This window comes from Drosophila persimilis, unplaced genomic scaffold (assembly GCF_003286085.1).
Source record: "Drosophila persimilis strain 14011-0111.01,24,50 unplaced genomic scaffold, DperRS2 tig00003933-arrow-pilon, whole genome shotgun sequence".
Taxonomy (NCBI): Eukaryota; Metazoa; Arthropoda; class Insecta; order Diptera; family Drosophilidae; genus Drosophila; species Drosophila persimilis.
Genome location: NW_020825706.1, coordinates 2,550,861 through 2,565,763, shown reverse-complemented (window position 1 = coordinate 2,565,763; position 14,903 = coordinate 2,550,861). Strand labels below are relative to the sequence as shown.

At 40.4% G+C, this 14,903-nt stretch overlaps 1 protein-coding gene across 12 annotated transcripts in view; it reads right to left on the bottom strand.

The window, feature by feature from the left end:
• LOC6594323 (dystrophin) overlaps positions 1 to 14,903 on the bottom strand; it is a 177,037-nt gene that overhangs the window by 20,009 nt on the left and 142,125 nt on the right. For 4 of the 12 annotated variants that reach the window (XR_003409393.1, XR_003409392.1, XM_026994625.1 and 1 more), the window contains one exon: positions 12,064 to 12,114. The exons of 7 other annotated variants lie outside the window; for them this stretch is intronic. Coding sequence is in view for 2 of the 5 variants with exons in the window: in XM_026994625.1 (XP_026850426.1) it covers positions 12,064 to 12,114 (51 nt within the window). In the remaining 3 variants the exon portion in view is untranslated. Of the gene's footprint in view, positions 1 to 12,063; positions 12,115 to 14,492; positions 14,552 to 14,903 lie in introns of those variants that run through there. One more of the 12 variants, XM_026994622.1, reaches the window with a different exon arrangement.

Genomic DNA, 14,903 nt, shown 5'->3' with positions numbered 1-14,903 from the left:
CAATGTTTCTATAAAAAAGAAGCAAATTATACGGAAACCAGATGTTCAAACAGCCATGAAAAAAGTGTACCAGAACAGCGATATGCCATTTCCCCGATGGCTGGGTTTTACTTCCACTTTTCAAGATTATTTTATGGCATAAAAGTACTTCCAAATAGTTACCGATTATGCCTATCGGAAGACGCTATCAATCGATAAGTGGTAAGAACGCTTCTTCAGAATTTATCTTAGTTGTTGGTAGCACTTCCGTCCGCTCTGCTATCGATTGGGTTTATCCAAGAACTGCTCTAGAACATTTCTGTCTCTCAATTTCCAAGATTTACGAGGACATCTCCACAATTTATCGCACGGAATGCACTTCCGAACAGTTATCGGCCATCGAAAGAGGCTTTTATTAATCGATAAGTTAGAGACCCGCTTTCAACGATGTTTCCACTCTTTGAAATACGATTAATCTTCAGAATTTATCACAATATTTGCTATCACTTCTATCAGTTATCGATTGGGACCACCCAAGACCTGCTCTATAACAGTATCTCTACAAATTATCGCACGGACTGCAATTCCCAGCAGTTATCGACCCTCAGAAAACGCTTTTATTAATCGATGAGTAGTACACCTGCTTTAAACAATGCCTCCGCACTGCACAATACTAGTCTTCTCATAAATTTGTCTCATTTGCTGGAGGCACTGCCATCAGCTATCGATGGGGGCTATCCAAGAACTGCTGTATAACATTATCTCTTTCCCGAGCCCCAAGATATCGCTCAATATTGATCGCATGCGACTGTACTTCCGCTTAAGGTTACCTTTAGTTGAAAAACCTATCAGAAAACATGTAGGAATGTTTTCTAGATTGATGCCTCCACTTTAAACAATGTCTTTCCCTATCTTAAGAAACGAATTTCACCTGAATTTATCTTTCTTTTACAATGAACTACCGCCTGCAAAGACAAAAGGTCTATTATAGATTATGGCAATCCGTAATCGTTGAAATTCAAGCCAGTTATCGATAATGAAGATCAGAAGTGTGTAGTTTTTGTTTGGATAAATTATACATCGGTTCCAGCAATGGTTTTCCAATCTTAAGGCAGAAGAATCGCAAAAAATTATGGCATTTTTTTGTGTAGAACTTCCGACTGATGTTAAGCCAGAAAGATAGTCCCAAGGCAATCGAAAATCGTTGAAATTTCACCCAGTTATCGATAAAGAATATCAGAAGTGCCGTGTTGTTTTAGTGCCACGCTTCCAGCAATGTTTTCGCATCTTAAGATAGAGTTTATTGCTTTTTTTGTGCAGAACTTCCGCCTGACATTAACTCTGACAGATAATCCCCTGGTTATCCATCGATAAGTCTGTCCATCAGCGAGCACTTATCGCAGGGCAGCTCTGCTTCCTCATTCCCCTCTCTCTCCCGCTCTGTCCTGCTCTTTTCCCTTTGATTAAAATCATTTCTCGAGTGTCAGGAAGGTAGGGGAAATATTAGCTCAAGAAATTGAATTAAACATTCTCAGAAGCACTCGAAGTACGACCTTTTTGCGCATCAAAACTTTGCTTAACCTTTTTCCCCCGTCCCCCACACCACCCGCTGGAAAATTCGTGGGAAATAAGGCAGCAACGGGAGTCGAAGCCGAAGCCTTGAGCAAACTTTTTCAACTCTAATAAGAATGAAAGGCGTTTTAACCTTTGCAATCTTCTCACCTTCCGACAAATGGCGCCTCCCACTGCCTAATGCCACCTCCTGTTGCCTGTTGCCTGTTGCCTCCTCTCGAGGCAGGCAGGCATTTTCCAAGGAAAATGCTGAAATGTGGCCGCAAAATTTTACGCAAATTTGTGTGTGTTCTTTTTTTTCGGTGTAATATTTTTAAGAGCAATCCCGAAAAAAGGGATCCACCCAATGACACCTCCACCACACAGGCAGTCCTGTGTGGCAGGATCTCTGTTGCATCCTCATCTTTATGGCCGCCCAACAATAATAATTTTTAATGAGTTGTAAAGTATTTTTTACAACTCTCTATATATTCATATATGTGGTCGGACAGCACCTGAAAAAGACTCGTACCCATACCCGTACCCGTACTCGTATTCGTTGCATATTCACAACATTTATTCGGTTATTCATTAAATTTGATGTCTCAATTTCCGTTTGGTGGCATGTGCAACTTCCGTGCATCGAAGGCGCGACTCAAAAACACGCCAAAAAAAACAAGTTGAAAACAAAACAAAAACAAAAGCAGCAAAAAATATTCGAAAAATTGCTCTGAAAGTCGGTGATATGCGTGATTAAACATTGAGAGAGTGTGGAGTTCCCCCTCGCTGCCTCGCTGCCTCACTGCCTCTCCCCCCTGTCTTTACATCATGATTGTTCTCCTTTTTTCAGTTGTTAATAAAAATATGCTGGCATCTATCTTTGGGGTTGGAATGTTTTGTTTTTGCTTTTGTTTTCTGTTGTAGGCGGGTGTGTCACTTAATGACTTTTCTGCCTGAATGCCAAATGATGTACAGAGGGAGCACCCCTCTAGCTCTCCCTTTCCCACTCCTTGGCAGCAGATGGAGTTCCACAGATACTCGTTTTTACATTGTTCCATCGATTGTTGCCCCACAGGTGAGTGATGGTTAAATGAACACCGAAAATGAATCGAAATGGATCGCCAGAGTCAGCGTTTGATCATCATTGATCATTGCTCGACTTGGATTTTGACATGCCTTTTTTGAGGGAAAATCAATGAAATGGTAAGATATATTCTATACAGAAATTAAGCAAAGCAGGAAGGGGACACAAAGCGCCAATAAACCTATTAAAATTCCATAGAAATCCCCTTTTACATCACCTACGTTTGTTTCGGGGAAAAAAGTTTAAACGCCGCCATCTTAAAATATTTTGTAAAGGAAAAAATGTAATAAATTATTCTTTTTTTTAAGAAAAAAACCTAGCTAAAATGTTTTGAAAAGTTATTTTATTTGTATGGAAAAAAAATGCCAGAAAATTTATAAAATTTTGGGGTCAAAGAACGGAAAACTCTCCTTAAAGGAAATACTCTTCAAACATGCCCAAAATCATCTAAAAATTGGAAAAACTTTACCTACTGGAAATTTGAGAACTTTTCCTCTAATTAAGACACTTGGAAATATTAGAAAAAGGTACTATTTCAGCACCATCCATTAAAAAAATAGCCTTTGGGCATCCATTAAACACACAAATTGTGGAACTCTTAAGGCAAAAACTGTTCACCTTTCAAAAATCAAATTTAAGTCTTTAAAACCAGTACAAAAATCTTAAATGAAATCGTAATATAATAACTATATTTTTATAACCATAAAAACTTGGTTGATATCTGCTACAAAAAGAGACCTTTGGGCATCTTTTAATCACAAAAATTGTGCACTTTTAAGGGAAAATCTTTTACCTTTCAAAAATCAAATTTAAGTCCCTAAAACCAGTACAAAATCATAATTTAAATCGTTATATAAAAACTAAACTTTTCACTACCATAAAAACCATTTCTGTTAACAAAAAAAAGATTTAAAATATCTAAAAATCAAACTAAAATAATTCCCAGATTAAATATTTTCACTTTGTTTTCGTATCGAAATCGAAACATTTCAAAGCCCTTTCGGGCTGCCTGCTCTTCGATTTCTATTTCATTTCGAATGCAATTAAATGGGAACTGATATCGTTGTACAATTTCCTGATTTATTGCCACCTAAGCGGCTTAAAAGTGATTTCCAGGCGACTGTATTTCGTGGCTTCCTTAGTTTTCTATTTTGCCACTAATTAAGTGGATCCGATACAGTCGATTCCCGGCAAATCTCTTTAAAGCTTGCCACCAGAAGAGGCACAGAGACAAACAACCCATCGAACGGTGGCATAGCAGAGCAGAGTCTCTGATTCTCTGTGGCTCTGTTGCTCTGTTGCTCTATTGCTCGGCTTCTGGCTCTAACGTAATATATTTGCATTAACCCAGTGACACATTTCTGACATAATCTGATTAATTGGCGTCTAAAGGAGGCAAATAAATTGAGCGGCGTCTAATGAAGCTGCAAGCAAATAGAGCGTGGAGCATGGGGCATGGAGCATGGAGCATGGAGCGTGGAGCGTGGAGCAGGCGCCTCCCAATGCCAGACAACGCCCACACGACGAGGCCATCTGTTGGATCGTTCTACGCTCTGGCTCTGGCTTTGGCTGGAAAATGGAAAACTGCAATTCCTGCAATTGCCATCAAATTGTGTGTTAATCAATGATCCCCTCAGTAGTCCCCTCCCCTCCACTACTTAATTGATGTCAACGGCTTGGAGCGCCAACCAGGAAGATTGAGCAACCAGGCCAGACCGCAATATCTGTGGCAGCCCCATCTGAGGAGGCAACTCCATCAAAAAATAAAAGACGTGTCACCGCTCGAACGAACCCTTGGGCCGGGCGGCATTTATCTTTTCTTGTGGTTCCCCCCCCACCCCCTCCGTGTGGCACTCTCAGTGGCACTGCCGCTCGCATTTGCAACCGCCAACGCCACAAAATCAATCAGCCATAACACTGCCGTTGGCTCCTCCTCCCCCTCCTGTCTCGCTTTTCTTTTCTTCTTTTTTTTTCCAATTTATTAAATGACATTTTCTTCGCGCATATTTGCCTAGATTTTCCACGATTTTCCACCCACCAAAATGGTTGGAGGGCAAGACCCCAAAGCATCAATTTTTAATTTCATTAGCAAAGGGGATGCTCCACTCCCCCTCCTCCTTCGATTACTACATTTTTTTTTTGTTTCTTGCTCTGTTTTTCATTATCTGTTTTTCCCCATTTGCATTTTTCTTTTTTTTCCGGCGGCTGGCTGCTCGGTTGCGTATTTGAATTTTAAATGATTATTGATTTTACATTTCACCCTGCCCCCTTGCCACCTGCCCTGCCCTCTGCCCTGCCCTGCCCTTTGACCCCCTTTTTTTGGCCTATTTCTGGCCACCGAATTTCGCTGTGGCTTCGGTTCTTGAGTTCAGGGTCAAACAAAAAAACAAACAAACAACTTTGTCTGTTTTTGCTAATTATCCAAAGTGCATGGTTCAAGTTCTATAAACAAAGTGCCACCCCCCCGCCCCCTCCCTCCCTATTGGTGGTCTCTTTCGGTAAACAAATTCCCTCGAAAAAGCGCCAAATAAATATTCAAGAGGAAATATAATTTAAACAAAAGGTGAGACGAGAAGCAGAGGCACAGCTTGCTCTCTCTCTCTCTCTCTCCGCCTCTCTTATCCATCAATTATCCGATTACTTATCCGCCAAATGGTCAACAGATGTTCTTCCACCTGCTGCTCTGCAGTGGAATTCAGGTTAAAAGGCAATCGATTAAATATGGATTAAAAAATAGGATCCAAAATAATGGCTAAATTTCTTAAGGGGAGATTCCCGTTTTAACACCCAAAAAACATTTTGAACAAAATAAAAATAAATTTTTAGGATGTATTTTTCAATAAAAAATAAAATAAAATAATTTTCAGATATTTTTTTTAAAGAAAATAATTAAATAAAATACAAATTTATTTTAAATAATTTTGTTGTATTAAAAAATAAAATATTCTGCAAATCCTTTTTGTTAGGTTTTGTTTGTAACTAAATAAAGTAATTTATTAAATTTTTTCATCAAGAAAATATTTCTAAATGGCGACGTATAAATGAGATCTCGAAGCAACGAAGGAGTCAACAGATTTCAATGCCTGGCGGCTATTGATGGGATTCAAGCAGGGACTATTTTCCATCAAGGAAATGCTGGATCTTTAAGACCCAGAGCTATACAAAATATGAAAGGGAATAAATATCGCAGCAGTTGAAGGAAGGTTCTGTTTCAATCCCTAAAGAAGTCTCACATTCGTTAGAAATGACTTTCTAAGGAAAGACCATCAAATATTCACAGACGAATAAAACCGTGAGAAAACCTTTGGATCTATGTTTTTGAATGGTTTAAAATTGTGCAGATTTCAACAAAACAAAACAGATGTACATTTAGAGCAGCTTTTTATTTATAAACAAAGAACGGAATGGTGTTTTCCAGCTATCCATCTATCCATCTTCTGATTGGCAAGAGGATCTCTGTCATGGAATGGAATAGACACAGAGCATCTACAGGATTGATTGATCGATGGATTAACTTGGGTTTGAGGGACTTGAAGTGGTTCAAAAGCGACACCTTTTACCTTTTAGCCTTTAAGGAGGATTTCTTGGCAGAAATTAAAGATACATATATGTGTGTCTTTGAAGAACAAGCAAGGATTTGAAGGATAAACAGAAAATATGGCCCCCAGATGTGACATTTATTTGAAATATAAATGAACGGAAAATGCCAGAAAATGTAGAAAAAAATTATATAAAAAAAAAAAAAAAACATTTTGTAAAGGGAAAATGTAACCTCGAGCACCTTTCGATTTATATTTGTAATATTCCACAACCATAAACCGATGGGTTTATGGTTCCTATCAGATATGAAGCTAAATATTGAAATTTCTCTCTGCAGTCGAAACTTTAATCCCACTTTTCCCACTACCCAAAAAGCAAACATCCCCGAAATGTATCTCGTAAGTGGCTTATCGGATGGGTATCGCTAATCCGCCGAAAACAAAACAAAGCCCAGCCAAAGTTTTTGATAAAATCCCAAACTAATCAGTACAAAAACAGCGGAAAACAAACTCAAATTTCCAGCCAAAAACCATCCATTAAGGTAATCCGAAAAATGTTTGTTTAATAAATAAATTGCCAGAGAGGGAGATAGAGGGGGGCTTCGAATTTTATTCAATTAAAATAATCATAAAACGAAATGTGGTTTATTTTTGGGAGCACAAAATGCAAATAAAAATAGTTCCAAAAATATTGTTATGCATGTTCGAGTGGCAACTAACCAAATACTCATGCCGCATGCCCCTTGTGCCCCACTCGCACAAATCGATTCAATTATTTTCAATTGAATTCAAGCAGAAGAGGCACCAGACGCCACTCGGGGCACAAGAATGGATGGATGAATGCAGAAGAGGCGCCTCCTCATTAAGAGAAAATTACTTTAATATCTCCATCTCTCTCGCTCTCACTTGAGAAAGGATTTTTGGCGGCTCATTAAAGTTGCATTTGTCGCCGCTTAAAACTTTCTTTTTCTTCTGTTTAAAACTTTAAACTAAACAGTTTTCATCTCCGAAAACTTTGACGTTGATTAATGATAAAAAGTATCTCATGGATGGCCCTGCCTCCATCTCCTGCTTCGTGTACGAGTATTTTCTGCTCAATTGAGTTGTCAACATTTGAAGCTCATTAGAGCATTCGGAATCTGAGGCACTCGAGGCATTCGGATTCGTGGCATTATGAATACTTGACTCGTTGGCCCTTCGGGGGGCAGGCTTGAGTGTTTGCTTGAGTGATTTGCATAAAATGTGAATGAATCTGGAAACTGGATGAGGATTGAGGCAACAACTGACTCCATAGAAGGCCTATGTTTAATTGACTGCAAACTGCAATAATTGTTCAATTAAAACAGCACCAGATACAGATACAGATACTGATACAGATACATTCTGTGGCTCTACAATTAGTGCAACAATTTTTTAATTGATTGAAACCGAATTGACATCCCATCCAACGGCAGAGCCTCACATATTGATAGTCCAAGCGGTGGCTGGTGCGTGAGGAAGCGCTAAAAAACGTATCTACAGAGCGTGTACGTGTTGTATGCCACCAATTGGGGAAAGGGGGGGGGACCAGAGTCTTGAGCAATAAACGGAATTGTTTCGTTTCGTTTCCAATCTGTAAATACTTGAGAGACGAGAGACAAAGGCTGCTGCTGCCTGCCCGTCCGTATGGCTGGCCACACACACCTGAAATTGCAGATACAGAGATACTTTTGCACAGCCCAAAATGCCAGCTGTTCATTGATTCATGCAGCAGCAGCAGATACTTTCATAAATATTTCACAGCAGATGTAGATACTTTTGGGAGTAGCAACAGCAGTAGATACTTTTACCAGCAGCAGTAGATACTTTTCTTCAAGCTGTGCAAAAGCATTAGCACTAGATACTTTTCTATGGATTCATGCAGCAGTAGATACATTTCTGGGATACTTCTTCGAGACTTTTTTGGGGGGGGCATATTTATGCCTGTCAATCTTCGGGAATGCCTGCCAACAGATACACGTGCTTACAGATACAGTTTATGCACATTCCCTTGACAAAACTGCAGATACAGATACAAGATACTGGGCATAGTTGGGGCACTCCTAAAACGTACTTCATGCCCGTACCCTTAAGCCAGAAAGCCACATACATTTTCGCCCTGACACATGGACTTTTTTCCTTATGCAATCCGGCAGATACTTTTTCCGCTCCCCCCCTGCCACTGCCACTGCCACTTGACATGCAAAATGTGTGCACTGGCGCCTGGCGCGCGCGTCTGAGTCTCAGTCTGCAACGAGTGCCATTTATTCGGCGACTCTCCTCGGAACGGCTTCGAATCGAATCGAATCGAATTGAGTTGCCCGCTTGCCTCCTCCGTCTGCTGCCATTTGCTACGTTGTGGCATCTGCGGGCCTATAAATAAGCACGTCAAACAGTTAACACCATTAACTGCATATTAATTGGCCGAAATAGACACCCGAGACTCTCGAGACGCTCGAGACGCAACTCTTGAGAGTCTGACTGCATCAGGATTAAGCCTCGTCGTGGCTTGACATTTTGGCCAAACCAAAGCCGAAGCCAAAGCCAAAGAAGGCATAGCGTGCTGCTTTTGGCCAGAAAGGAAGGCGAAGTCACAGGCGATTGAGTGTCAGAGTCGGTTGTGGGGGGAGGGAGTTAGGGTATTCCATGGAAATCTAGGAGATTTTGTTTAGGAATCAGAGAGAGACTAGTTGAAGAATTGGTTAAGTATATATCTAATGCTCTAAGACTTCCAGAAAGCCAATGACATATGAAATATGTTCTTGAATTTTAACAAATTCCAACAGATCTACCTTTTGTAATGCCTCTTAGAAGTCATCGAATATTCTTTAGACTTTAGTTCATTTAAGATCTTAAATACATTCGATTTGTTGGTATACAATAAAGGGACAATGAATTGACAGATTCCTATTAATTTGTGGTGAATTTAGGCCTTTTTTTAAGAACCTTTTTCAGGTGTCTTTCAAGTGGATTATGGTTAGATTTTCACTAGCTGTAGGGTGTTCTTAGCCTCTTTTGGAGCCTCAACTGCGTGGCCATGTGGCAGAGAATGTCTACATCTTTGGACCTCCTTAAGTATGGGATTTCGGTGGTTCTTTCATTGCTTTGCCAGGATTTCAGGCACACCTCTTCAGGAACTCCCAAAGTTTGTAAACTGAAAAAAGGAGGTGTCTGAAATTTGGTGTAACATTTTTAAGGTCTCTGGTTCTTGGGATAGATTTTCAGTGATTTTTGCTTTAGTTTTGAATTCTTTAAAGCTTCCAAAATCACTTCCCGCTCTCCTCCCTTCGAATCCCTCAATCTTGTGGCTTTCGCGGTGTTGTTCTTGTGGGGAGTTGGAGGCATACCAGCGTTAATTGTGCCAAAATAATATTTGTTCTTTCCCCGCCTCCGCCTCCTCTCCTCCCATCCCACAGTAATTTTCCCGAGTGCTAATAAATACATATGTATCTGGGGGGGAAGGCGAAACTAAAACAACAGCATCATGTTGTTGTTGCTGCTGTCACTGCAGTGCATTTCTTCCTGCATCTGGCAGATACATTTGCACACACTCATAGATACCAGGAGGGAGGAGGGGTGGTGATGGGCGGGGGGAAAACCTCTACGCATGCATAAATTAAATACAATTAGCATAAACAATTTTCAGCTTTTAGCAGCAGCAGCAGCAAGACGAAGACGAAGCCCCGTAATCAAGTGTTGCATGCAACAGCAGTCGAGTGGGTAGAGGGGGGGCGGTAGACAACACATGCCACGCAGCCACAACAGAATCGGGTGGACCTCAGCATATAAGGCAGGGGACTTGGAGACTGGGAGACTGGAGACTGGGAGACTGGAGCCTGGAGTAATTTCTGCATTTGTGGATAGATTACTTTTGGCCAAATTTGGACAATTGAGGGGAGCGAGGGAGAGAAAGAGAGAAGTTGAAGCATTGGGAAATTATGGAAGGCATTCCTAGAGATTCTCCAGAGCTCCAAGACTGCACTAGGGATACCTCTCCCATGGCCATAAATAATCATGACAAATAAGCCTTTAATTTAAATAAATTTCCCAAAGGAGATTTATACGAAAATAAGGCGTCTTATGTTATACAGTTTAGGCCAGACTTAAGATCTGTTAATGGAAATATTATACTTTTTGGAGAATAAAGACCAATAATCCCGGAATAATCACGTAGAAAAATACTTTTAAAGGATTTCGATGACTGTAAAAGTTCTTATGGAAATAGTGAAGCAAAAAACAGTCATAGTAAGTACCCTCTAGAGTAATCCCCTCTAAAATACCCTCCAAATCCTATCCTACATGCCACAAAGTATCTTTCAGTCCCCGTTCTCTGATGAAATGTCATAATGCAACAGCTGCGACGAAAAGTGTACACTTTTCTGTTTCGATTCTGCTCTGCTGTTTATTCTGCTGCTTTTTGGAAAGCTCTCTTCTCTTCTCCAGATGTACAGCAACAGCAACAGCAAGCACCCTCTCCAGTAATTGTGGAACCCAAAGTCCACGAAATTCACAGAACAGCAGCACATGGGGGGTATCATTCGTTGCTGGCTGGTGTCTGTTTACACAGAGTTTTACACACAGAATAACAGACAGAAAGACAGAAAGACAGAGAGAAAGACAGAACATATATCTGAAAAAGAGTACATGTGTTGCCATAAGTATATGCACATGTAAAATGCCATACGATAGCCGATGCATGATGTTTTAAATGGCGTTTAGAGTACGTGAAGAGTACGAATATTTTCGGGTTAAAAAGGCCCCGCCAATCCAAATGAGTGAATAAATGAATATTCGAGCAAATGCAAGGGGAGAACATGGGCTGTGGGGCACTGGGGCGCGGCGGGGGGAGTGGCTATGGGTATGGGAAAGCAAGCGCTCGATTAAACGAAAATATTTATGAAATATGATGATGAGTATTATTATTTTTATTATTTGAAAGACGATCTTTGTGTGGGAATGGCATTATCAAGAGTTATATAAATAATACACACAAAAATGCAAGGTCAAAACGGTTAACGGAGGGAATTCTGTAGAAGGAAAAGTCGTGTATTTATTGAGGGATTTATGGGGGACATATTTCTGGGAAGAATGTGCCGTAAATGAGGGGATCTTTTACTCAAAATATGGCAGTTTTTGAGGGTTTTATGGTTCGAGAATGTACCTCTTAGAGAGGGATTCTTTGAGGGGAAATATATCTTTCCTCTTTAGAGATCTTCCACTGTACAGGTCACCCAGCTGTCAGCTGCTTTATATTTTCTGTAAGATAATTCCCTTAAATCTTTAATTACTCTATTCTTAAATGTTTTTTATTGAAAATCACAATATTTTCTGTACAACAATTAACATTTTTCGTTTGCCCCAATTTTCGACTTCAATTGAGAATTATAGAGAGATTGAAAAGTACTCTCTCTCTCGCTCTTTCTCTTGCTCTTATCGCTCGTCAGTCAACCCATTCAATTGGGTCAAAAAACAGACACTTTAGATCTCTGCTGGAGAGGGGGGAAATGGGGGTTCCAGTTCAAAAATCCCCACAGACAAGCAATTCATTAAATAAATTTTGTTGCTGCTGTTGCTGCTGCGTTTTTTATTGGTCATTAATTTTTAGAGGCCTGTCAACACACACACATAGCTTCTCAACAATCCATAAAAAACAGCAATTAAATAGCAACAAGATCAATCCGTATCCGTATCCTCTATCACAGAATTATCATTCGTTTTCTTACGATAAATATGTGTCATACAAAATGATGTTCTATGTGGCATATGGGAATGTCTCTTGATGGATATTATTGGATGAGATTGTTTATTTAAAGGGTTGAAAGGTTAATGGGGCGGCTCTCAAGGAAGAAATGAGTGGAAGAATAGAAAAAAAGAAAAAATAGGAAAACATACTTTGAGCGTGTTGGAAATTAGAATTTCAGATACAACTGAAACAGATTTTCTCTGCAAAAATAATTATAAGAAAAAAGAGAAAAAAACAGAAAAGCTTAGAAAATTAAATTATAAAAAAGGAAAAACTTAGAAAATGAAAATAAAAATGAAAGAAATTCATAAAATATTTATGGTTATTTTTGTGCGGCTTTGTCTTCGCTTTAAAGAAAGAGTTGTGACATCATCGATGGTTGCGGATGGTTGGAGTTCGTATTTGGGGGCACAGCGGGCTCCCCTTTGGAAAGCCAACCTTGAACTGGAGCAACAGATGGCGCCAACAACAGCATGTTCTGTACATTTGAGTCATATGCGTTCTAATTAAGCCGCTGGCAATGATGACAGTTTCGGTTGGAGAGAGGAGAGGAGAGACACAAACAGAAGCCGAAGCGTTGGCAGAGGCGGCAGCAGAGGCAGCGACTGCACTGCAGCAGAATGAACATACGAAAAAGAGATAACGAGAATCAGAATCAGCCACGGGATAGCCGTGGCACCTCCGCGTCGACAATGAAATACCCTGCAGGAAGCAGAATGGATTAGGTAAGAGGAAGCAATCATCAGGCTTTTTCCAAGCCCTAATTACTCTTGCTTCATCCAGACTACTACTTTTTAAAGGTATCGTACAGAAGATCGGTATTTTCTAGTCCTTAAATTAAGTAAAGACAATGCTCTCTGTTTCCATTTCCATGGCAGCCAACGTATGATCATAATTGGCAAACCCTTCATTACGGTAGACTAAATGGAAGTTACACTCTTCCACCAAAGAAAACTTAAACTTCCTTCTCTTTGAGCTACAAAACAACCCAGCAAACCGATCAAGCTCTCCGTAGGCCACAAAATTGAGCAGTGAGCAAAAATATGAGCAGAGGGAGAGCAGCAGAATCACCAGCAGGACAGCCGGACAGACAGAGACAGCGAGACAATGTAAATCCAGTTGAGATAAAAAGTTAAGCAAAAAACACAGAAAAACAAAAACCAAGATGTGTATATTCCTCATATGGAAACAAGAGAAGAAAAGAGAGGAGAGGAGAGGAGAGGAGACAACCAAGGCGTTGGAGTAACAAGGCTACCAATGAATGACACTCGAAACGATGACAAAGATAAAGTGGAACTGAAAAGAGAAGGATGCTGGAGGGAGATCGAGAGGGAGTGCCAGAGCGGGTGGGAGACAATAAAGAGACAACCTTAACAAATAAACCGGAGGACAACGACTAAATCTCTTTCCACCCCTCACTCCACCAAAGAAAAATTCAATAAAATGCAAAGTAAATAATAATAAACGACCTTGTCCAGGGGGCAGAGGAGCAAAAGGAGGCAAACAACATACATATTTCCATCTCTCTGTTCCTTCTGGCCATATTTCTCTCACTCTCTCCCTCTCTCTCTCTCTTCTTTTTGACAGTCGTGGAGCGTGGGATATGAAAAGTGGGTGGAAGATGTGAAGGTGAGATGCAAATGAGATTTTCCTCCAAGTGTACCATGTGGAAGGTGGTTCAGGTTCAGGTCTTATCTGTGGATTCTTTGGCAGGCAATTAAGTGGAATCCTCCATCCACAATCGCTGCACAAATATTTGACAGTAAGAGAGATGGGTACAACGTGCGACTTATAAATGGAGCTCCTTTACAACAGGTGGCAGCAGGATGAATCAGGCAGAAATATACCAAATATAATAAAGAAAACTTTAAAGTTAAAGTTCCCTTAAGTTTCCAAATGTTATATCACTGTCTTTTAAGTTTTTCCCCCCAATAAATATGTAAGATATCGTATTTCTGGTGTACATTTCTGAGGTTTTTGTCTTTTTTTTTGTATAATCCCTGAGTTGGCAGAATTCTGCTTAACGCCGTTGTCATATTTGCAATTTTTTCCATGTTCCCAGCAAATGAGGGAAACCAAAATTAAGTATTGAATTTTTCACTTGAATTTGTTATTTTTTTGGTTCATTTGATTTAAGTTTTCATAAGAAAAAGAGATGTGAAAATTTCGTTCAGCAAAGCAAAAATATGGACCTATTAAAATGCGAATGGAAAGAAAATCAAGAAAAGCGAGTGCGCACAATTTTAAACGTGACTGTTACAAAGTATTTTGTTTCATTTATCACACAGATACACAACACAAGTACACAAGCACAGCCACAGAGGGGTACACCGCCATAAAGCCTTGTCGCCGACGTTGACGAAAAATTATTATAATAAATTCGACCTTATTACTCTTGTTACTTTCGTTTGTTTCTACCACAAAAAGAACACGCGAACACACGAGAACAGAAAAACATCTCTGAAAAACACCCAAAACGATTTATTTTCGCGCTTTTGTGTTTGCAATTTTCCCATATTTCATCCGCGAGCGGGCGGCGGGGGATTGCGTTTTGGTTTACACTTTTCGAGCCAGTTACCAAAGGATCGATCCTCGAGTGGTTTCTATTTACTGGCCGGTAGCCGGTAGAGGGAGGACGGCGATCTCCTACGCGACAGACAGCGTAAAAAAGCTCAACCTTGCGCGGCGACGTCTGGGCAAAAACAACACCACACCGGCCGCATGCGTTATATGCTCCAACGTTGGGGTTGCTTTCCAGTGCAGCGGGAGCAGAGCCCCACTTTGCGCTCTCAAAACTCCACTCCACAGCGAAACGAAACTGGTCTCCGCTCGCACGCTCTTTTCTTTCGCTCTCTCTCTCGCTCACCCTAGCTGTCTACGGAACGTAACCGAGCCGAATGCATGCATGAACTTGTTGCTTTTGGTACCATTAGAGGTGGGCATGATGATTTTGAGGGGAAGGAATGGCCCTTCTGAACAGGGAATGAAT